General features: G+C 40.7%; 1 protein-coding gene across 7 annotated transcripts in view; it reads right to left on the bottom strand.

Annotated features, from left to right (window-relative positions):
* Positions 1-22,829, bottom strand: part of PHF14 (PHD finger protein 14) — a 156,650-nt gene that overhangs the window by 21,445 nt on the left and 112,376 nt on the right. Inside the window, exon 19 of one of the 7 annotated variants that reach the window (XM_088150651.1) lies at positions 21,402-21,434. The exons of the other annotated variants lie outside the window; for them this stretch is intronic. Coding sequence (XP_088006777.1) covers positions 21,417-21,434 — 18 coding nt within the window. The 3' untranslated portion in view covers positions 21,402-21,416. Of the gene's footprint in view, positions 1-21,401; positions 21,435-22,829 lie in introns of those variants that run through there. 7 annotated transcript variants of the gene reach the window in all.

Here is a 22,829-nt window from a genome sequence, read left to right as displayed (position 1 = left end):
TAATGGAAATGGAAGAAATTCGCAGGCTATGCTAAAGGCCTGGGGGGATTGTGGAATTGTGCAGCCCTGATGTAGCGGTGGATGAATATCTTGTTTTCTTTATTGGTTAGTGAAAGGAATTAATACCTTTTTGATACTTACTTCTCTCTTATTGCTCCTAGTTGTGATTTCCCACTTTGGAGCATGTTTCAGTAATTATTTCATTTTTCATTTTTCAGTCATTAATTCTTTCTTTGTCAATGGCACAAGTGGGGGAGAGAAAAAGAACCCAACAACTACTGCTTTTTCCATCCCCCTCCTATGTGAAGCTGGAAACTATATCAGACTGTGACTATCATCTCAGCTGAACAAAAAATTTTTCTGAAAGATTTCCATCAGCCTACCTTGGGAAGCTCCAAGTTTGAAGTCTCTCTGACTTTCTTATGCTGAACTGGCAATTTCTCTGGCAACAATGGAGAAACTAACTGATAGTCACTAGAGCTTCTAGCATGCCCTGAAGTGAGTCAACTGTAGCAGGTTGTGGGAGATTAAAAGAGTGGTTCTAGATTCAGGTATCAGGTCAAGTGACAATGGCCAAGACTGCTTATTGCTTTAATTACACTGAGCCCTACTCAGATACATTTTTAGATTTAGGTATGCCCATATTTAATTGCTTTGAATGTCAGATTACACACACACACACACACACACACACACACAGAGCTATATTTTGAACAACACATTTTGATATTTGTAGCCGGCATTTCCTAAGGTGTTGTCAGATTTTTACACCTTCAGCACCTATTAAAAAAACCAGCATTCAACAGTATTGTACTGAATCAGCAATTGCAAATGATAAAAAAATGCAAAGAGAATTCATCTCAGATATTGAAAATGTTGGCAATATTGGGGGGGAAAAAGGTAAAATACATAAAATGAATGCTTCCATCCTAAATTAATTAAAATGTTAATGTTTTACATTTCCACCATAATCTTCAAATGGTGCATTTATTTTATAGCAATAAATGCTCAGATCATTAAGTAAAATCCAAAATCTGAGTTACTTGCTACATTTAGCAGCCTCTGCCCATTCTGTTCTGTCTTTTTTATTCAGTTTTCCAATGCACTGAATAAGCAATAGAGGAACACAATTCAATTTCCTGAAGTTGCATATTTGGAATTTTTATTTCATTTATTATAGAGGGAAATTAATATACAATTCTACACTGAATTCCCACTTTGGAGGGCAATGATTGCTACTGAAATGAACTTACCATAAATGCTTCATTAAATTTACAGTAAAAAGAAATGAAATGGGGGTTGGTGGTGCCAGAAAGAAACCTCATATATAATGAGATAAAGGTTAAAGCTGTACAATAAATTTATAACAACTAGGGGATTCTTAGCAGATCCATGAATCTGAAAGCATACAAAGGGATCGCACAAGACTGAATGCTAATACTGAGGCTCAGAATTAAGTACAAACAGATTCAAATAGGCCTCTATTAAAAAAGATACCCACACACGGACACAAAACTAAAATTATTTAAAAGGCTACCAATCTAAAGGACAGTCTAAGAGCATCTCAACCATAAAAAAATGCAAATACTGAAATACGCTAAAGATACCAAGCCTTTGCCAGGTTAATCTTGACCTTACATCAACAAACATCCATTTCAGACTAAAGGACTAGACAATGACTAGAATGATCTTCCAATTTCTGACACAGCAAAGACTGACATCTTGCTCCCTTGCTCTTGGCTATCTGCTTACTGATTCTATGTAACACTACAGGCCAATATGATTTTAGATTAGTTAGCTGCTATCCATTTTAGGGACGTTTACTTTGAAGTAAAGTCAACTTTGTCCAAGGACAGTGCATAGAATTACATTTTAAATTGAGATTAAGTTTGGAGATCTCAATAAAAAAATATAGTTAATTAAGAAGTACAGTTAATTAAGAAAGTAATCCTAATCAATATGAGAGCAAACTGAGATGGCTAATCTTAATGCATCAAAATAATGATGCTCTTAAGTTTATTTTTATGTATTTATCTATCAAATCTGTATGCTGCCAAACCTCCAAGGCGGCTCTCAAAAACATACTAAAAAATAATAAGTTAATGAAATTCCCAGATAAATAAAATTTCCAATACACAATAACATAACAGCTAATGCATTTGAATCTTGATCACTGTGTCTATGCAGCAATATGGAAGTGGTTTTTCAACTGCCTTAATCTGAAATGGTTTTGTTGTTGTTTTTATTTCCCAGTCTAGCAAAGAATCCTGGGATTCTCAAGGGGTTCCCTGACCCCTTGAGTCAGGGGTTCCCTGACTCAAGTTAATCTAGATCAGCCAAAATAAGCTAAATGCTGCCATTTTCTGAGGCTTTACTACATTAAAGAGATTGTAATATTTGTCCTGGTATTAGAAATTGTGATCCTGGATTATATTCAATTGGCGTCTCTAGATGTGGCCTCTGGATCGATTGTGTGTCTGGATAGGGTGGCACTGCCCCTGAAAGAGTAGGTGTGCAACTTGAGAGTCCTCCTGGACTTGCAGCTCCTGCTAGATTAGCAGGTGGAAGCCATGGCCGGGGGGTTTTGTCCAGCTCTAGCTGGTGCGCCAGCTGCAGCCTTACTTGGGGCAAGGAGACCTGACCAAAATGGCTCACGCCCTGATCACCATCTGTTTAGACTACTGCAATGTGCTGTACATGAGGCTGCCTTCCAGACCACCTGGAAGCTTCAGTTGGTGCAAAATGTGGTGGTTTGGGTGCTCACAGGAGTTCACTGCTTTAAGAGCCAGTTTGGTATAGTGGTTAAGGCATCAAGCTATAAATCAGGAGACTGTGACTTCTAGTCCCACAAACGGTGGGTGACCTTGGGCAGGTTATCCTCTCAGTCCTAGGAGGTAGGCAATGGCAAACTACTTCCAAAATCTTGCTAAGAAAACTGTAAGGACTTGTCCAGGCAGTTGCCAGAAGTCAACAGTGACTTGAAGGAACAAACATAAAAAAATAAATAAAACTATAAAGCCTTTTATGGCTTGGTGCCTGATTATCACAGGACTGCATCACCCCACCAAGTTGGTGCAACTACTCTGTTCATCCTGGGAATAGCAGCTGTTTTCCCCCCTTTTTTGGGAGGTTAGGGCATCAGAAACCCCCCCAATGGGGTCAGCCCTCTGGAATGACTTCTCATTGGAGATTTGTTTGTCTCTGGCATTGTCTGCCTTCTGGAAAAAACTGAAGACAGATATGTGACACCACATATTTTGTTTGGATTTTATTTGTCTCACCATTTTTAATTATATTTTTATACCCTGTTAGCTGCCAAATCTTGTGATTATGGCAGCATAAAAATTTGATTAAAAAATCAATAGAATAGAAAGGGAGATTATTTTCAGTGATCCCTTTTTCTCCTGTGGCTCCTTTGCCTTCATTTTGAATCTATTTAAAATTATTTGTAGGATTTGTGATAAATAGTATGTGAAAACCTAACTCTCCCTGTCTCCCATGGAAGATTTTAATGAATCAAATCATGTGGTGTTGCAGCTATGTTGAAGTCAGAAACTTTAATTGCAATGAATTTTGTTATAAATAGTGCATTTCTCAATAAAAACCACATTGGATGACATGTATTATATATTTTAAACAACATCAACCAAAAACCTCCCTTGGTATTTTCCATCTTTTTCTTGACCTCTGAATGGGGATCCTGCCAGAGACTTCATCGCTGCAGGGTTCACTGAATTTCAGACTGACCTTTGTACTTAGAAGTTTATAAAAAAGGAACCGGTTTCTACACACTGAGATTTTTCTTTAAATGTTGTATTATAAAAGTCTGAGTTTTACTTCTGTCTTATGTTCACAAAAGAAACTCCATTTGTGTGGAATGCTATTTTCCCAACTATGCTGAACACTTACCTTTTTAAAAAGGTGATTTCCAATTATGTGATTAAAAACTTAAGATTTATGCTTGACACAATGACCCTGTAATATAAAATCTATATTTCAGTTTAATCAGATAATTACATATTATCTTCTGCCCTGCTTCAGTATCAAAGCCTTCCAGAAAACCTTGCAATAGAAGGATCAAGAACTACATCTACTTCCCAAGGGATTCGATAGAACTAAAGCTTGCAAATAGTTTAACATCGGTACTGGTTCCTTGTACAAAAAGCAAGCATGCACAACACTCTATAAACTAAGCACAAATGTGCCTACTTGTCAAAGGAATGAAAGGCACTAAAAGGAAGACACAAACAGCATGCCATCTCCAGAGAAAAAAAAGCTGCTTGAGGTCATGCCCCAGAAAACTGACAGCAGCTGTATTCACAAAGAAGGCACTGAATTTATGGAATTCCCTTGCAAAACTGCTTATCAGAACAGAAGAAAAACAGCTGGTTGTGTAAATTCGGGGCTATTTTGAGGCAATATAATCCTCAACATCAGAGAATTTCCAGTATTCAATACATGCTATCGTATATTTTCAGAAAAGCCTATCCCAGCCCTACCTTTCATTAATTTAGAAGACAAAGCTTTTGCTGAAGTGCTCAAATCAAAGAGGAGACACTGGTTTAGTCCAGACATTGCCTGCAACCCAACTAATGAGCACTATGAAGTACAGCTACTTTATTTTATTTTGATGTTGTCTGACTCCAACCCTTTCCTACTATTAGTAATTGAATGGCTTGTATATATGTTTTTTGACTTTCAGTAGCAGCCAATAAGAACTTGATGCCTGTGATACTTCGTAGTTTGCAGCCATCACACTGAACATAGTTATTTATTGATGCTTTGTATAGTTTTAAGTACAGATATGTTGATAAAAGTGAGAAACTTAACTAAATCAAATTATTTACTATTTGAGAGTGATTTCATTAGCTAAAGTCTAAATAAGGTTTCAAAAGAGAATGCCATTTCTCTGTAATTAAAGTTGGATTTAATGTAAGAATATTGTATATCAAAGCCTTTTCATTAATATTCACATTATTCACAAGTTCCAATAATGAAATATAACTATTTCAATATTACAAGTATTTTTAAGTATTTTTAAATATGTGGCACTAATAGAAAAACATTAATTTGTGTAGAACAGCTGTGCAAAGCATTCAAAAAGCATACAAGTGCAACTGAAATATTTCTTTAAAACATATGAAAAACACATAAAGAGGATCTAACGTTATCGAATCAATCCAGAATGCCTCATTGAAGGACCTTAAGGACTCCTTTCCTAAAAGTGGCAAATAGAGGCCAAACACCTGACGGATGAAATTCTTTAGTTTAGGAGCAAGACAGGAGAAGGCCCTTTCCCACATGAATGCAAATGATTCTCCTTAATTAGGAGCACTTAGAGAATACATAGGGTTAAAGTGGGAAAGGTGTTCTGCCAGAAAGTCAGCTACTAATCCCTTTACAGATTAAAGATTAAAGATTACAGATTAAAGATTAAAACCAATACCCTATTTGTTTACAGAAATGCATATGCTGCCCAGCTCAAACAACTCTTGATGGTTTACAAAATTAAAAACAGAAAAAAAAAACCCTCTAGTACAATAATCACATGCAGCCCAAAAGATAGCTACCCAGTCAGTATAAAATCTTTTTTTAAAAAAAACAAACAAACAAACAAACCTGAAATGCCCAATTAAGTAACCTGATATTAACCACCTTGTGAAACATCAATAAACATTGTCCTAGATATATACATAGGTGTAGAGCATTCCATAGCTTGGGGACCATTATGCAGTGTTCAGATCCAAGTCTTCTGATCCTCAGTTCTGGTTTATTACTGACTAGCAGCTTCTCTCTCTTATCTAATTTCAGGTTGTTCATTATCATCTACCTCATTAGTGAATTTAGGTAGTGCTCTAAATATCAGTTATTTCCCTGGAACCATCATCGTCATCCCCCCATATTAGCATATCCAACTAATACTTTTGCTACCCCATCTGGCCCAGTTGTACTATATACCTTGTTATTAGAAACATTATTTCATAATGTGAGAAGGCAGGGAGAAGTGAGGGCCTCAAACAAACCATGTTTGCTAGGGGAGAGCGCTGTGCACCATGGGGCAGCCTTGGGGGGTCGGCAGGAGGGAGGATGGGCAGAAGGCACACTCGCACCAGAGTGGAGAGGGGCGGCAGGAGGGAGGAAAGACTGCAGGCAAGAGGCACGTTCGCACCAGAGTGGAGAGAAACGGCAGGGGGCGGCTGTCGGGTCAAGTGGGGATTGGAATGTGTATTGCGCTGATTGAGTGGAATGTCTGCGGTTTTGCGGTTAATTAGCGGTGCTCCGGGGCGGTAAAAAAGGTGAGATTGTGAGCCAAGCCCTCGTAGGAGGGGGAGGACAGATAGGGGGTATAAAAACCTGTCAGACCTTGCTTCGGGGTTCCTCCATTGCTGCGGGAGGGACCCACCTTTGCAAACGTGCCCAATAAAAACTTCTGTCTACTGGACAACCGAACCCGTGTCTGTCGTTTTCTGACAAAATTGGCGAGCCAGCCAGGAGTCCTCGACGTGGACCGAACTGTGGGGAACCGGTGAGTAATCGGCCGTAACACCCCGTTGAGGTGTCTCCCGTTTTCCCCGAAGTCGGGTCCGGGACGGGACTCCAATCGCCAGTCAGACAGAAGTAAAGAGGAAGTCGGCCGACGAGGGGACCTCTGGGAGGTCTGGTGAGTACAACCTACCCATAATCTCGGGGAGATTAGCGTGGTTACGAGGCGTTGGACGCCGCAAGGGGACAGAAGAGTCCGGGACCTTCTGTAAGGTGGGAAACGTAGTCAGGAAGGATGGGTAAGGCGCAGAGTAAGAGTGTAAGGCCAGGGGCCAGTGGGAAAAACGCAGTAGGGGGAATCCCCACGGATTCTCCATTAGGACAATTGTTGCAACAATGGGAGACACCCTGGTTGTGTCCATTCACCAGGGGTCTGGAAAAACCGACCATGATAACTTTGTGCACTAAAGAATGGCCAAAATATCCACTAGTGGACCCCGAATTCCCCTACCATTGGGATACTCTTGGAATCCCCAGTAATTACTGGGTGACCCAACTAAAAAACTACATTGTGGAGCATAAAATGTTAACACAGGAACCCTATGTGGAAGTCTGGTTCCATGTTCATTGGGAGGGGCCTCGACCCAAGTTAGCCAAAATTTTTGTCCAAAAAGAACAGGAGGATGAGGAGGACCTCTGGCTGACTGGACCTCAATGGGGGCCGCCACCTCCTCCTCCTCCTCCTCTTCCTACCGCTCCCCCTCCGGCGCCCCCACCCTATCCCGGGCTGCGGAAAGAGCTGGACCAGCTGAACCAAGACATTCAGAACTTGCCCTTTATTCTAAGTTCGGCCAGTGCCTTCCCCGTCCTGGAGGTCCCGAACGGAACGAATGCACAGGAGGTGGCTGTCACCAGTTACTTAACGGTTCCCATCAAACCCAGTGAGTTGTGGAAAAAAAAAAAAAGAGACCCTCCCTCGTATGCAAGAGAACGCCCATACCGCCGCCGAACAATTGGAACATTTTCTCGGCCCGGTGGAATACTCCTGGGGGAACTGAATTACATTTTAGCCCACCTCTATACGCCAGAAGAGAGGGGCCAGATTTGGCGAGCTGCGCTCGGGGCTTGGGAGCAAAGGAATGCAAATGTCCCAAATGCCCCGGCCGCAGATACTAAATTCCCTCTGGCAGACCCAAATTGGGATCCCAATAATGCTGAACATCGGGAGAACATGAGAGGAGTTTCCCCTGTACGACTAGGGGGGTCATGGTTCCCCAACCGGGACCCACGGGGAACCCTTGGTAAACATCACGGTGGGTCCCACTGGCGAGGAACAGCAGTTCCTCGTGGACACCGGAGCCTCTCGAACATCGCTGTGCCAACCGATCCCAGGGATTGCGAAATCCCGGGGCACGTCGGTATCGGTGATGGGGGTGGGAGGCTCTCCGGTCAAGGCAGACGTACTGGAGGGAGTGAGACTGGAGTGGAATGGGAAGGAGGTAACTGCAGATGTGTTACTGATCCCACAGGCGAGAGTGAACTTGCTGGGAAGGGATCTAATGGGTAGTCTAGTAGTGGAGTTGTGGAATGTGGAACAGGCAGAAAGGATGTGTTTGTTGCGAGAGGCGGACGTGGAGGTTGTGAACCCTGAGGTATGGGCAGGGGAGGGGGGGCGGGTCGGTTTCGCATCGCCCCAATTAGCATCCCCTTGAAACCAGGGGTGACGGGTTTGCCGCAAGCCCAATACCCGCTGTCCCGGGATGGGAGGCGTGGGCTGAAGCAACAACTGAGATAGACGGTGCTGCCCCAGAGGTACACCGAGAGCCCCCTCTTGTTTGGACAGGCATTGGAAGAGAAACTCCAGGGGTTCCGGGCCCCTGGGGGTTCTCGGGTGCTGCAGTATGTGGATGATTTGTTGGTGTCTGGAGAGAAGGAAGTAAAGGTGAGAGAAGATTCAGTGGCTTTATTGAACTGGTTGGCTGAGGAAGGATTGAAGGTGTCAAAAGGGAAGGTCCAATTTGTGGAAAGGGAGGTCAAGTATTTAGGACATGTACTCCGGAAGGGCGAGAAGTTGATTGATCCTTCTCGGATACAGGGGATAATGCAGTTGAAGCCCCCTCATACTAAAACAGAGGTGCGGCGGTTTCTGGGTCTAGTAGGATATTGCCGGCTATGGATAGATGAGTACATGAGCAAGGCTCAGTTTCTGTATGAGAAGTTGAAAGGATCATCTGACAGGGTAGAATGGACAGACAGGGACACAGAGAAGTGGGGAGAATTACGAAGGAGCCTGGTGACGGCCCCGGCTCTGGCTCTACCGAACTTGCCCCCCCCTTTCACCTATACGTTACAGCCCATGGGGGAACTGCCATTGGAGTGCTGACTCAGAGACGGGCTGGGAAATATCAACCAGTGGCCTTCCTGAGCAAAGCCCTAGAACCAGTGGTGAGGGGATGGCCGACTTGTGTGCAGGCAGTGGCTGCCGCTGCTGTGTTAGTGACAGAAGGGAAAAAACTCACTTTTGGGAGCCCCGTGATTGTCCATTCACCCCATCAGATCTTAAGTGTGCTTAGTCAGCAGGCGGCTGCTTGGATGACAGAAGGGAGGATGTTGAAATATGAGACAGTTCTCCGGATAAGTCCTGATGTGGTGGTAGGAACAGACAGGAATTTGAACCCAGCGGAGTTTCTTGCGGGGGAGCGGAAAGAATGGGAGCCGGCGGAGCACGAGTGCTCCACCCTGTTGCAGCTGCAAACAAAGACCCGGGAGGACCTGCAGGAGGTCCCGCTGGAGGAGGGTGAGGTCTGATTTGTGGATGGGTCTAGCCGAGTAGAGCAGGGACAAAGGAAGTCAGGATATGCGATAGTGACTGCGGAGGGAGAGACAATAGAGAAGGGGGCACTACCAGCGGACTGGTCGGCTCAGCTGTGTGAAGTGCACGCTTTGAAACGGGCACTAGAGTTGGGAAAGGGAGTGTCCCTCACCGTCTACACAGACTCGCAATACGCCTGGGGAGTAGTGCACACTTTCGGGAAAATTTGGCTGGAACGGGGTTTACTCACAGCTGCTGGAAAGGGAAGGTTGCAGGGAGGAAGCAGGTCATTGGGTTACAATTGAGGGGACCCCAGTAGTGAGCCGTGCTGACATGAGGGGGATGGTGGAAAAACTGCACGAAGGGTCTCACGGGGGGTGCAGGCTTTGGTAGACACTGTAAAGCTGTGGTACTGGAGCCTGGGGGTTCGATGGGAACTCCACACCCCTTGGCATCCTGACTCCAGTGGGAAAGTGGGAAGGGCCAACGGGGTGTTGAAGCAACATCTCACCAAACTGGGATTGGAAACAGGGCTACCTTGGACAAAGACACTTCCGGTTGCCCTGCTTCGAATGCGGACAGCCCCTCGCAAGGATGTGGGGGTCTCCCCATTCGAGCTGATGATGGGAAGACCTTTCCTGGCTCCAATGGGAGAGCCTATCCCCGAGCTAAAGGATGCCTTCCTGAGAAAGTATCTCTTGGTACTGTCACAATCTCTCTTGTCTCTAAGAAAACAGGGACTCCTCGCTCAACGGCCCCCTTGCTGAAAGACCAACACCCCCACAAGCCAGAGGATTGGGTCCTGATAAAGACGTGGAAGGATGAGAAGCTGAAGCCGTCTTGGGAGGGACCATACCAAGTTCTCCTGACAACTGAATCAGCGGTTCGGACCTGACAGGGGGGTTGGACCCACTACCATCGGATTAAGCGAGCTCCCGACCCCCGACCATGGACTGCCCAACCGGGAGACGGACTCAAAGTAAAACTTAAAAGGAACTGAACTAAGGCAGGGGAGGAGATGACCAACATAAAGGCGTAGAATTGGCACAGACAGCTTTGATCACTGGGGATGATCCCCGTGGGGGGGATGTTCTATCATTTTGGGTCTTCTCCCATACCAAGACCCTGGACTAATCAAAGGCAAATGGCTCTAAATCTCTTGGGGATAACCAATGCAACTCAATGTGTATATTTCAACAATACCCAGAACCGTACCCCCATTGCCCTCAAAAGGTCCTGCTTTCACTTGTGGAGGGGTCTATAATATCCCTTACGCCTCAACCCCTCTATACCTACCTAAAGGTTTCTTTTTGTTATGTGGACATGAAGCTTACACCTATGTTCCAGCCTATAGTTCAGGGGGCCCTGTGCCATAGGGCGCCTGACCTCTCTATATGCCCTGCCTCCAATGCAAGCACACCCATCAAAAGAGAAAAGAAAAAGGGAGCTGCCATCTGATTGTGAGAGTGATGTGACACTCTTGTCCGAAACAGAAGCCATGGCTCTGGCCCTCTCCTTAGTAGGGGTTCCTGCACTAAGTGGAAGGCTTACCTGGACCTAAGGAAGGTGGCCTGCCTCCTGGCTAAAAGTGTCAACCTTACATCCTCTCTCATTGCAGCCCTCACTGAAGAAGTCACTGAGATCAGGAGGGCGGTCATTCAAAATCGGATAGCTATAGACTATCTCCTATTAAGGGCAGGACAAGGCTGTGAATCTTTTCAAGGTCTTTGTTGCTTTAACCTAACCAACAATGAGAATTATATTGAAGCAAAACTAGCCAAGTTGGAGACCTTAGCCTCTCGCATATCCGAGGATCCAGAGGGATGGAATTGGTCGTGGCTCACTAGTTGGTTACCTAACTTTGCTTGGTTAAAACAACTTTCTGTACTAGCTATTGGCTTCATTGCCTTACTGGTCCTAGTATGTTGCTTAATGCAATGCCTCCCTGCTTGTGGGAATTACCTGTCCCAGTGTGTGAAGCCCCGGGTCCGGGACGAGGGAGCAATCCTGTTAGCCAGGTTTGAGGCCCAACAGAGGCGTGAAAAGAAAAAGGGGGGATTGTGAGAAGGCAGGGAGAAGTGAGGGCCTCAAACGAACCATGTTTGCTAGGGGAGAGCGCTGTGCACCATGGGGCAGCCTTGGGGGGGCGGCAGGAGGGAGGATGGGCAGAAGGCACACTCGCACCAGAGTGGAGAGGGGCGGCAGGAGGGAGGAAAGACTGCAGGCAAGAGGCACGTTCGCACCAGAGTGGAGAGAAACGGCAGGGGGCGGCTGTCGGGTCAAGTGGGGATTGGAATGTGTATTGCGCTGATTGAGTGGAATGTCTGCGGTTTTGCGGTTAATTAGCGGCGCTCCGGGGCGGTAAAAAAGGTGAGATTGTGAGCCAAGCCCTCGTAGGAGGGGGAGGACAGATAGGGGGTATAAAAACCTGTCAGACCTTGCTTCGGGGTTCCTCCATTGCTGTGGGAGGGACCCACCTTTGCAAACGTGCCCAATAAAAACTTCTGTCTACTGGACAACCGAACCCGTGTCTGTCGTTTTCTGACAATAATCTACCTTACTCATAGGAGTACAGACTTTTATGTCTAAACATGTACATTTATTTCTACTTGTACTTTAACTTTTGCAGGTTAATCTTTTATCTCACTTGCGTATAAACATGCCAAAAGAGAACTTTAAGAAATCAAAAGACAGCACTTTATTGCAAATGAATGAAATTGAAGGAAAAGAAAAAGAAAATTGAAACAGATGAAATTCTGATAAATATACATATTTTGTAACACAGCACTCAATTATTAATGCTGTTTTATTGTAGAAATGTTTACTGGCTTGCTTGGCTATTGCCAGTTTTCTCACATACATTTATAAGCTATTAAGTATTACAAGCAAGCACAATAGTCTTGCTTCATCTCTCTCTGTGGACTGCGGTGAAATATCAATGTAACAAAAAGGTTGTTGCTTAACTCCACACTAATAAAAAAAAATAACACAAAAAGTTCAGCAGTTAGAACAGCACATATTGAAACTTGACTCATATCATATTTTGTTCTGAAGTTCATAATTCTCCCTATGTGGATCTTGGTAGCTTTTTGCTATTCATTATATAAATGTACATAGTGCCACTAAAATAAGAGATAGCTCAAGTCTAAAAGCTTAAATCTTATATAGTTTTAGAACGTAAATTCATGGTGATAGCAAATATGTGTAACTCAGGGTTGATATGTTACATTCCATCAAATGGGCAGATGTTATTTTGCAGCTTGAACTAGGTCCCTCTGATCTAGGAATGGGTGCAACTGGTGCACAACATGAAGCTATGCAAAGGCCCTCCTAGCCACGACTGCCACCTGCTCTTCGAGGAGAAGTTGTGAGTCCAGGAGGACCCCCAGATTGCGCACAGGGTCTGTCTGGGGCAGTGCAACCCCATTCAGTACCAAAGATGGCATAACTCTAGCACCAGAAGGTCTCAGAATCCACAGCCACTCAGTCTTGCCAGGGTTCAGTTGAAGCCTGTTGTTCCCCATCCAGACCCTCACAGCCTTCAGGCACTGGGATAAGACATTCACAGAATTGTTTAATTCACCAGGGGCAGAGATGTATAATTGGGTATCATCAGCATACTGGTGATACTTCACCCCATGGTGATGGATGAGCTCACCCAGAGGCCTCATGTAGATGTTAAACAGGAGGGGGCAGAGCACTGAACCCTGTGGCACCCCATATAACAGGGGCCAAAGGTGGGATCTCTCCTCCCCAGCCACCAATGACTGGAATCGGCCCTAGAGGAAGGAGATGAAAAAGCATAATACATTGCCACCCACCCTCAATCCTCTGAGCCGATCCAGAAGGATACCATTGTTGATGGTATCGAAAGCTGCTGAGAGATCAAGTTGGGCAAGGATGAATGCACAACCCCCATCTGGCCCTTGCCAGAGATCATCCAAAAGTGTGACCAATGCTGTTTCCATCCCATACCCAGGCCTGAATCCCGACTGAAAGGGATCCAGACAATCCGCTTCATCTGAGGTCCTCTGAAGCTGTTGCGCAACCACCTTCTTAATCACCTTCCCCAAAAAGGGGGGGTAAGATACTGGATGAAAATTGTCCAGTATAGTGGGGTCTAGTGACGGTCTCTTGAGGAGGGGGTGAACCAAGGCCTCCTTAAGAGGTGAGGGAAGAACCCCCTCACTCAAAGTTGCATTAACCATTGCTAGAACCCACTCGTGTGACACTGATATGTACTAATACAAACTTTTACTTCATAAAATGACTAAAAATTCCTTCTTCTTGTGACTAAGCGCATATGTTTCTGCGGTAACTCAATAGCCAAAATAGTAAATGGACAATTGTATTAATTCAATATAAAAATTGCTGTTCAACATTTCTACACTTAGGACTGTTTTAATCAATGTGACTCATGTGCACATACACGCATATGCAGCTGTAACTGTAAACAAAAGTTATTACACGCACAGGTAGACCTCGCTTAGCGACTGCCTTGGGCACTGACCATGTGAAGTTACGACAATGATACAAAAGTAACTTTCCAACCAACATCTACATTTGTGACCTTCACAGTATCTCTCAGTCATGTGTTTACCACTACAGTCAGTATGTGCTGTCCTGTGCCTGAGCCTCCCCGCCCCCACAGAGCGAAGAAATTACCTAAACAAGCTATCTTTTCCTGAGCTGCTTTTCTCCACAGTGCAGGGTGTCCCTAAAATGTGCTAACCACATATTAACAAGCCCAGCTCTGTGACCTTAATTAGCTGGCTGACCAGACTTTAATCAGTTTCACACTTTTGGCTTTTGTTTGCCTCCTAAGTGCCTGGGGGCTCAGAGCCACTAGTACACTAGGGAAACAGCCAGTGCTACCATATTCCTTTCGATGTGTATTCCCCACTGTGTGCCTGCTTACTCTCTTGTAATCCCTTCCTCTCCAATGAATGCAAATACAAACATTAATTCTCTTTTTGTTAAATACTGCAGCACTGGGGAAAGCATTCCAAAGGGTGATGGAGTGGGGAAAATGGGCTATAAGACTTGCTATTTTACCCAGCTTCCTTGTGAGTTAAGTTCCGGAAACCTTACCCGCTGTTTGGATACACCTGGCTGTTTGGGGTCATCTCCTTCTGATGCTTTAAAGCAAAGGAAAGCTGAAGTAAAATCGTAAGGAGAGTTGTGGTCACATGATTCTTTACTTAGTGACAGCATCACTTAGCAACTGAGTTGCTGGTCCCAACTGTGGTTGCTAAATGAGGACTACCTGTATTCCTCAAAAAGCAAAAGCTGTTACATGGCTGGAGCTTCTGGTAAGATTTAACCAAGAAGACTATTTGATTAATGTGTTGCTCATATATTGCCTTATATATTATATTGCTTAAGGACAACTGATATACTTTTCTCCTAAAGAAGAATAAAAAATGTGTGCTAAAATTTTAAGTTTCTCATTATTCTCTATTCAACAAACTTTATTGCTTTAGCATAGTAATTAATTATTCTGTATCACATTAACAATATCCTTGTCATTACTGAAATGCTAATGCAAGATGACAATTTAAAAATTCACCTGATCAGTTATATCATCTTTGACATCAGAATCAGTTTTTTCCAACTTTCCAAGTGCAAGAGAACTGAGGTCACTGTATTGGTTACTTGTGCAGCATAGTCTACTTGGAGGTGCACAATATTTTAGCTGATGTTAGATATCTGATTTTATAAGATTTTATAAATTTTATAAATTTATAAGATTTTACAAATGTTTTAAAAGTTTAAATTTTTTTAAAGATTTTATAAATTTTACAAAGATTTTACTTTACATGATAAACTGATTTTAGATATCTGCTTGATATCTTACAAACAAGACATGCTATGGCACTGGTACTAAAAAATGGCATTTTTCAATTTCAGGAGGAGGGCGGTTTCCATTCAAATTTCTCAATAGTCTTTTTTTTACAGCTAAAATAAATTTTTACAGCTAAAATAAGTTTTAGAACTTAATTACAATAGTGCTATTTTCTTACACAAACATAAATTATAAACAGCCCAAGAATGTTAATATAGTGGAATATTTCAATAAGAGCAAGAACGCTGTTGCTAGGCAGAGTCCAAAAGGGGCAAAGGTATTGGCAGGTTTAATAAATTCTTTTATTAAACAAATCATAAAATGAAAACAGAAGATGGAAGTGAAAAAACATTTACTTTAAATGTCCAGAGTTCTTCATTATTATCACATTAATGATCAGAGCAGCTCACAATGACCATGTGTTAACATCACTGCTATTAATGTACTTTTAATCTGTACCATTGTACCTTCTTGTGTATCTATTAATAACATCTATAAATTAGTAAAATATGGAAGTACCTTTTAAAAATTATTTTAATTTTAGTTAAGATTAATTAAGGTAATAAATACAGTAAAACAATATAGAGATCAATTACAGAGCTTAATTTCATAGACACCACCATCTCAAATATTGCCTGAATTGAAAGGTGAGGAGGCCAGTATTTCTGAAAACGTGCAAAACTCCATGGAACACCTTCACCTCTGAACTGCTAGAGTCAGTCTTTATAATATTGGATTAGGAGACAGAGTTTCTATGACCAATAGCACCGTTTGGGCTAGAATATAACACTGATGTATTGCATTTAAAAATCCAACAATGTATAAAAGATAAACCAAGGTCTAACAAAGTTCATGTGCAGTAAGAAAGAAGCTATGTGCACAGCATAGTTAAGAAAAAGAATCTGTGCTTCATCTATTGTGGTTCATTCTTTAAATTCAGGTTCTAGCTATATTTGGTGCATTATTGTATCCGTGCACAAGGAAATCCCAAGATAAATCTATTTTAACTTTCATTTATCCTTTCTTTTAAAACTACACAGAAATACTTTGCTGCTAAAACACTTACACAGCAATGGTTGGGTTAAACTTGTCACAGGTATTTTAATACTGAAGATTTCATTTAATTTATGGCAGATATATTTTCCAAGGAGGAAAATGCTGATGCTATCTTGGTTATAAGCTTGCCACCAAAATGATTTAGATAGTTTTTTCCTTTTTCCATGCAGTATCAGAATAAAGCAGTTCTTTGCAAGCAATGAATTATAACTGACACTTTAAACCTATTCTGTCTGTATCTTCTACTTCAGAAAAATGGGAAAACATAAATTATATATATATGTGTGTATGTGCGTATGTGTGTGTGACTGACTATATATATCTATATCTATATATCTATATATATATATATGACTTAAGACTTTGATAAAAATGATTCATTACAGGATAGTGAATAATTCTTACCTCTGCCACTTTCTGAATAATAAAGGGCATGAAGCATTTGCCAGTTTTTAATTAAAGAATATAAAGGTTATTAAGCAACAAACTGGCAATAATTTTATAATACAAAGTAATATTCCAGTAAAATGAAATTAAAGCTTGATAATGCACATAAGATACTGCCTATGAGTTCACTAAGTTAAAATGGATGTCTCCTTCCTGGTACTTTCCCTATTTACACCTGAATGGAAGAAGTGGCAAGTGCGAAATGAACATAGGAACCATGATCATTCTGCTCCAAGCTACTTGTGTCTGCCAAATTTCTGGCACATTCCTTGTATAATAAACGAAATCAGAGGCCCTATTTTGCTGGTTTTGAATCTGGCTTACTTGGAGATGAACAAGCCAGAATTCCTGGCTCGCATATTATTAAACCAATGGCACTACTAGAGCCAGGTCACCAATGTAGTCCAGGAGTATATCAAAATAACTAATCTTTAAACAAATACAAAAAGAACTCTGCTACAAGGGACCATCCACTTTCCCCCCAGCATTCTTTACCGAAAGTAACTAAATACGTTTCAACAAAAACCACAAGCAGGGCATGCTATTCCCTGACACTATTCTCCAAAAGAGGCATACCATATAGCCATGATGGACAAGCTTATCCTTCATGAATGTTAAAAGCTATCTGGCTATCATTATTCTTCTGAGGGTTTCATACATTAATTGTATGCTGTGTGGAGTATTGCCTTTTTCTGCCTACAATTTTATTGGATAGCCCTGAATTGTAATGTTACCAGAAAACGGGGGGGGGGGGCTTACCTCTTCACTTTCTCATCCTCTATATTTAATTTTATCAAAATTTATTCCAGGAGTACTCTTATTTTTGGGCTGAGAGTATATAGAATTTAAGATCATATGAGTGGTGGGCATGACCAATCACAAAACACCTATTTATCAGGAGATGAACTAGCTTCCCAGAATGGTCTCTCTCATCCCAGGAGGATTTTTGTGAGGATGTAGAGGAAAGAGGGAATGACCGTGAAGGAGAGGAGGAAGAGTCGCTACCAAGGCAACAGTCAGATGAAAGAGGCCTGAGAAAATAATGTGAATAAACATCTCAGACAAGCCCCTCCCCAGTTTGCACAAAGATAAAGGGATGGAGGAGAATGCCCATTTAGATTGCAAGGTTTGGTTATTATGGCTTTATATCATCAGTGTTGTCCAAACTTGGCCACTTTAAGATGAGTGGACTTCAACTCCCAGAATTCCCCAGCCAGCATGGCTGGCTGGGGAATTCTGGGAGTTGAAGTCCACTCATCTTAAAGTGGCCATGTTTGGACAACACTGCTTTATATAAAAGTAGCACTGGTTTTCTAGTCTGGTCTATCTTGGAGGGCTGACAGAGGGTCAAAGACATTCTTACAAAAGTATGATGCTAAACAAGTTTTTTGGTGGGATGAGAACTGATCTTCTATAGACCATCTAATAGGCAGAGGGATGTTGCTCTGGAGAAGGTACATGCAGGATTGGTGTAAGAAGGGAAAGCTTACTGGGATGTTTATGAAATGCTAAACCAAACAAAATTGGCTGCATCTTTATCTGAAATTCTCATTACAAAATATAAGATGAGCAATTGCACCAAGTTGCACATGTAGCTTAAACTAGACACTTTTTTTCTAATTTTGAAAAATTATCAATCAGAACAAATAATTCATTTTTAGCCTTTATTAATTCTTAATTACCTACTTTTAGTTGCTTTACAAGAGATGCTTGCATCATTTAAACAGAGTGCACTATAAAATTCCATAAAATATTATTTCTGACCAACAAATGCCGATTTCTGTTTGCCTTTAATTTCCTTTTAATAATAAATTCATCAGACTCTGACAATTAATTGACTTAATTAAGCTAACAATTAGCTGTTTCATAGGTCAATATGTAGAGCTCCTCAGATTAATAGCACAGCTTGTAAAGTTAATCTTCTGGTATAATGCAAATGACACTAAGTTGTGTATTAAATACCTTCTCGAGAAACAAGATAGGGGTCTGAGTGTACTTTAAAGAAAAGCAAGGACTGTGAAAAGGTTAAATAAAGACAAATGCTTTGGATTTGTGAAAATCCAGATTGAAGCAATTTATATTTAAACGAACAACCTCCTCATTCAGCTACCTCAGTTTTAACATATATAATAATAAATTAACTTGCAAGACAATATTGTGTTCTTATAAATTATGCTGTTAAATGGTTGTTATAAAACAAATTTGATTTGCCTTTCATCATTTTTTTAAAAAAATTAACACATTATGAATGGAACAGAAGGGAAATTTATTTTCTGAAAGAAGAGGTACATGATTAACCTTCCTGAAAAAAGAATTAATAGCCTAACAACTGAAGGCATGTTTGTTCATCCAGGTGGTATAACAACAGCTCCAGACAAGACTGCCTATTTAAATGAACATTGTGTTAAAAACTGTATTCTTACTGTATTCATTATCTTATTTTATGATCAATGCTTCTATGGTTTATTGTTATATTTAATTGTTTTTATTGACATTAAAACCGTTTATGCCACAGAGTCCAACTCCCGGCTCAGTTGGGCCTCTGACCAATACAGAATAAATTATAACTATTATTTCTTGTGATTTGGGAACAATTCTATTGATGCAGTCTAAAATTGTTTTTGCCATTTTTCAGCTCTATCATACTGCTGATTCTTATTACATTTACAGTCATAAGTACTATTACAAGCCAGGTATTCCCCACTTTATAAATCTCCATTTGATTTATGTTTTGTTAATGAAAGATTTGTCTTTGTTAAATTTATTTTTGGTTATTTTCAGCTCAATTATTTAAACTATCAAGCTTGATTTTAGTTTTATTTCTGTCTTCTAGGGTACCAACCCATCTAATTTTGTCCTATCTACGAATCTGATAAGCATTCTCTCTCTCTTTTCATCCAGGTCATTAATACAATTGTGGGAAAATACAGACACCAAGTTTGAACTTTGTGGCACTTCACTTAATACCTCATTCCAATTTGATGAGGAACAATTAATTAGCACTCTTTGAATATGATTATAATATGTCTATTTAATTATCATGCTATCCAGCCCATATCTAATTCACTCATTCACTAGAATATCACAGAGCAGTCTGGACATTTATTTATTTATGAGATTTAGAGGTCACCTAACTTTAGAATGACTCTGGGCAGTTTACACTAAAATAACCAACCAACCAACCAACCAACCAACCAACCTCCCCCCACCCCCAATCCTCTATAACAGAAAACATGGCTGACTTAGGCTGTACAAGCACCCTACTGCAGGCCTGGGAGAAAGATCATGTTTTTAAGGACGGGTGGTAGTTTGGAGGAATAACATTCCAGAGAGCAGTCATCATAGCAGAGAAGGTACACTTTCTGGGGTCCTATAGATGACATTGTTTAACCAACTCTGCCTGATCTTACTAGATGGGAAATGGTTTGCTGAAGGCAAGAGATACTATAACATTCCCATAATCTACTAAGGATTATCCAATGATAAAAGTAAGATATTGACAAGACTTGTTCTTGATAAATTTATGTTGATTTCTAGTGTACACTAAACAGTTTTCAAGGTGCTTAAAAAGTAATCTGTTTATGATATATTTTTGATCTCCATTTTGAGGATAGAGACATTTGACCTCTGCCACTTCCTATATGGAACTTCACCCACTCTCCAAAACTATTCCAAATAAATAATTTCCAATCCCTTAGTATGTTTCTATGAATCTCAAACTGCAACCCTCTGCCTTCAGTCTGGTCTTCAGAATTACCTAGTGGAATCATACCAACTTTTCAGAGAAAATTGGGGGGAAAAAAAGAAGTTGGTAGCTTTTCTTTTTAACCTTTTAGTGTTTTGTTGTCTTCACTGTGCCTTGGTATATTGATTCCTTTCTCTTCTTTTTATTTTGAATACAGGTAGTCCCCAGTTTAAGAATGAGTTCCGTTCCAAGGTCCGTCCTTAACTCGAATTTGTTTGTAAACCGGAACAGTATTATTGTATAATGCTGTATAAATAGTATTGTGTAATTAACCTGAACCATTGTGTATTTAACTCGAATCATTGTGTATTTGACTTGAATTTTGCTACAATAGGCTGCATTCTTAACTATGGGTTGTCCGTAAACCAGGCATTCTTAACTCAGGGACCTGTATATCTAAAGAAACCTATGTTGTTCTTATCATCCTTCTCCAATTTCAGTTCATTCTGAGCTTTAACTTTTTGGATATAGTGCTACCTATCAGTACTCTTTTTTGGTGACACACACTTTTCCCCCACCTCTTACATGGTTTTTTTCCCTTTAATTTTCAGATTTTCACAATGCTTTTTGTGCAGTGCATTGGCTTTTGTTCTCCTTCCCCCCCCCCCAATTGAAATTATTTGCAATTGTGCTTTTAGTATCCTTCTCTCTCTCTCTCTTTTTTTTTTTGGAAATTCCATCAGTCTTGGGCTCCTTTTTCCATTTGTTTCTTCCACTATGGAATCCTACTTATTATTGCTCTGCATTTGTCAGGTATGCTTTCTTTTAAGACTATATACAGCTCTGACTACATTCAGCTTTAGTATCTATCACAATCAGGAATTCTTAACTACATCGGCATTTCTCCTTAATGTTCCTGGTACTTCCATTTCCTTGACTAATCTTCTCTATTGTTGAGTACAAGAAAGGGATAGTGAATCCTCTTTGTCTTCTTCCATCCTTCAAACATGTATGCTGTCAGTGACACAAATTATGAATTTCCTGGAAGTACCATACTTGGCAAAGTCTGTCTCCCAATAGATGGCAAGTTAGTTACTCTCATAACACTGTGCAATAATGACAGAGAAAAGAATTAGATAAAATATTACTTAAAGGTAACTATGTTTAATTGTACAAACTATTTTTTATACTTCACCCTTCAAAGAAAAATTTCTAGATTGACTGGGATAATGTACACAAGGAACAACTGTGCTTTGAAAAATTGTTTCTTAAAAGAGAAAATAGGCTAAAAGTGATTTATTTTCTTAATTATCAATTTAGTCTTCAAGTTACATTAAGTACAGTTCACCCAATAATCCTTTATTACTATGCAGTTTATAAGGTCAAGTGTTTATTTTTATAGTTCTGCCGCAGAATAATAAAGATTGGCACTCATTTTGTTAAAATTGACCAAGAAAGCATCACACTAACATTGACACACTTGCTTAGTGAAAGTGATTATCTGCCATCAAGTCAATGTTAACTTTTACTGACCACACAGATATTCTGTAGGATGATCTGTTCCAAACCTGGTGCTCCAGGTCTTCCAATAGCATTGCAATCATAATTATTCCTACTTGCAATTATTATAATTATCATTCAAATAATGCAGTATATACAAAGCAGCATCAAACAATAGCAGATGCAGTATTACCATAAACAATGTTTTACAGGTGTGCAAAAAGCAACATATGTTGCCTTCAGAGAGCAATGCAGCTATAAAATTCATAATTTTGCTACCCTTCCAAAAGAGCATGGTGTAAAACCACGTACATGGGATCATATTCTGTTTTCTTTTAAAAACTTGTGTTAAAGGAAAGAAAAGAATAGTAATTGTCAATACAATTTTCATAAAACTTGGAAAGCAAGAAATTGAATACATTGAAAAATTCAGAATAATTCAGAACAGGTTATAGAATATCTACTAAGACAGACAGACAGACAGGCAAAAATGATATGCTGATATCTTGCAATGTGAGACTCCAAAAAATCTTCAATAAATTGCAACCATCCTTACAGAAAATAGTTGATTGGATCTACCTTAAATCATATTTAGAGTAGTCATATTTATTTTTTTATTCTGAGTGAAGCCCTGTTCAATTATTAAAAAAACTGGAGTGCTCAAATGACATTTTGCACCCTCCGTCAGTCAAAAAAGTTGGCTTCTTGGCTGCAATGGTGCTTATATATAAGACACAAAAATATTTGTTCCCTTAGTATGGATAGAGATATAGGGAAGAAAATACTGATAGAAGACATCTTAAAACTGCTGCCAGTATTCTAGGCAATAGTCATACACAGTGGCGCAGCATGTGGCAAGGAACCAAATGTCCAGGCAGCTTGACTCCTGTCTGTAACAAATTATCAGATTTTCACAGTGGAAAAATTACTGGGTGAAAAACATGTTCAAGTCAGTTACAGCATAGAATGATACTATGACCATCACCATAAGCTGCTGTGGA

The sequence above is a fragment of the Python bivittatus genome, unplaced genomic scaffold (assembly GCF_059951505.1).
Source record: "Python bivittatus isolate LINGU-HERP-01145 unplaced genomic scaffold, Pbiv_v1 ctg000610_np1212, whole genome shotgun sequence".
In the NCBI taxonomy this organism is placed as follows: Eukaryota; Metazoa; Chordata; class Lepidosauria; order Squamata; family Pythonidae; genus Python; species Python bivittatus.
The sequence above is the reverse complement of the archived record's forward strand: the minus strand, read 5'-3'. Positions and strand labels throughout refer to the sequence as shown.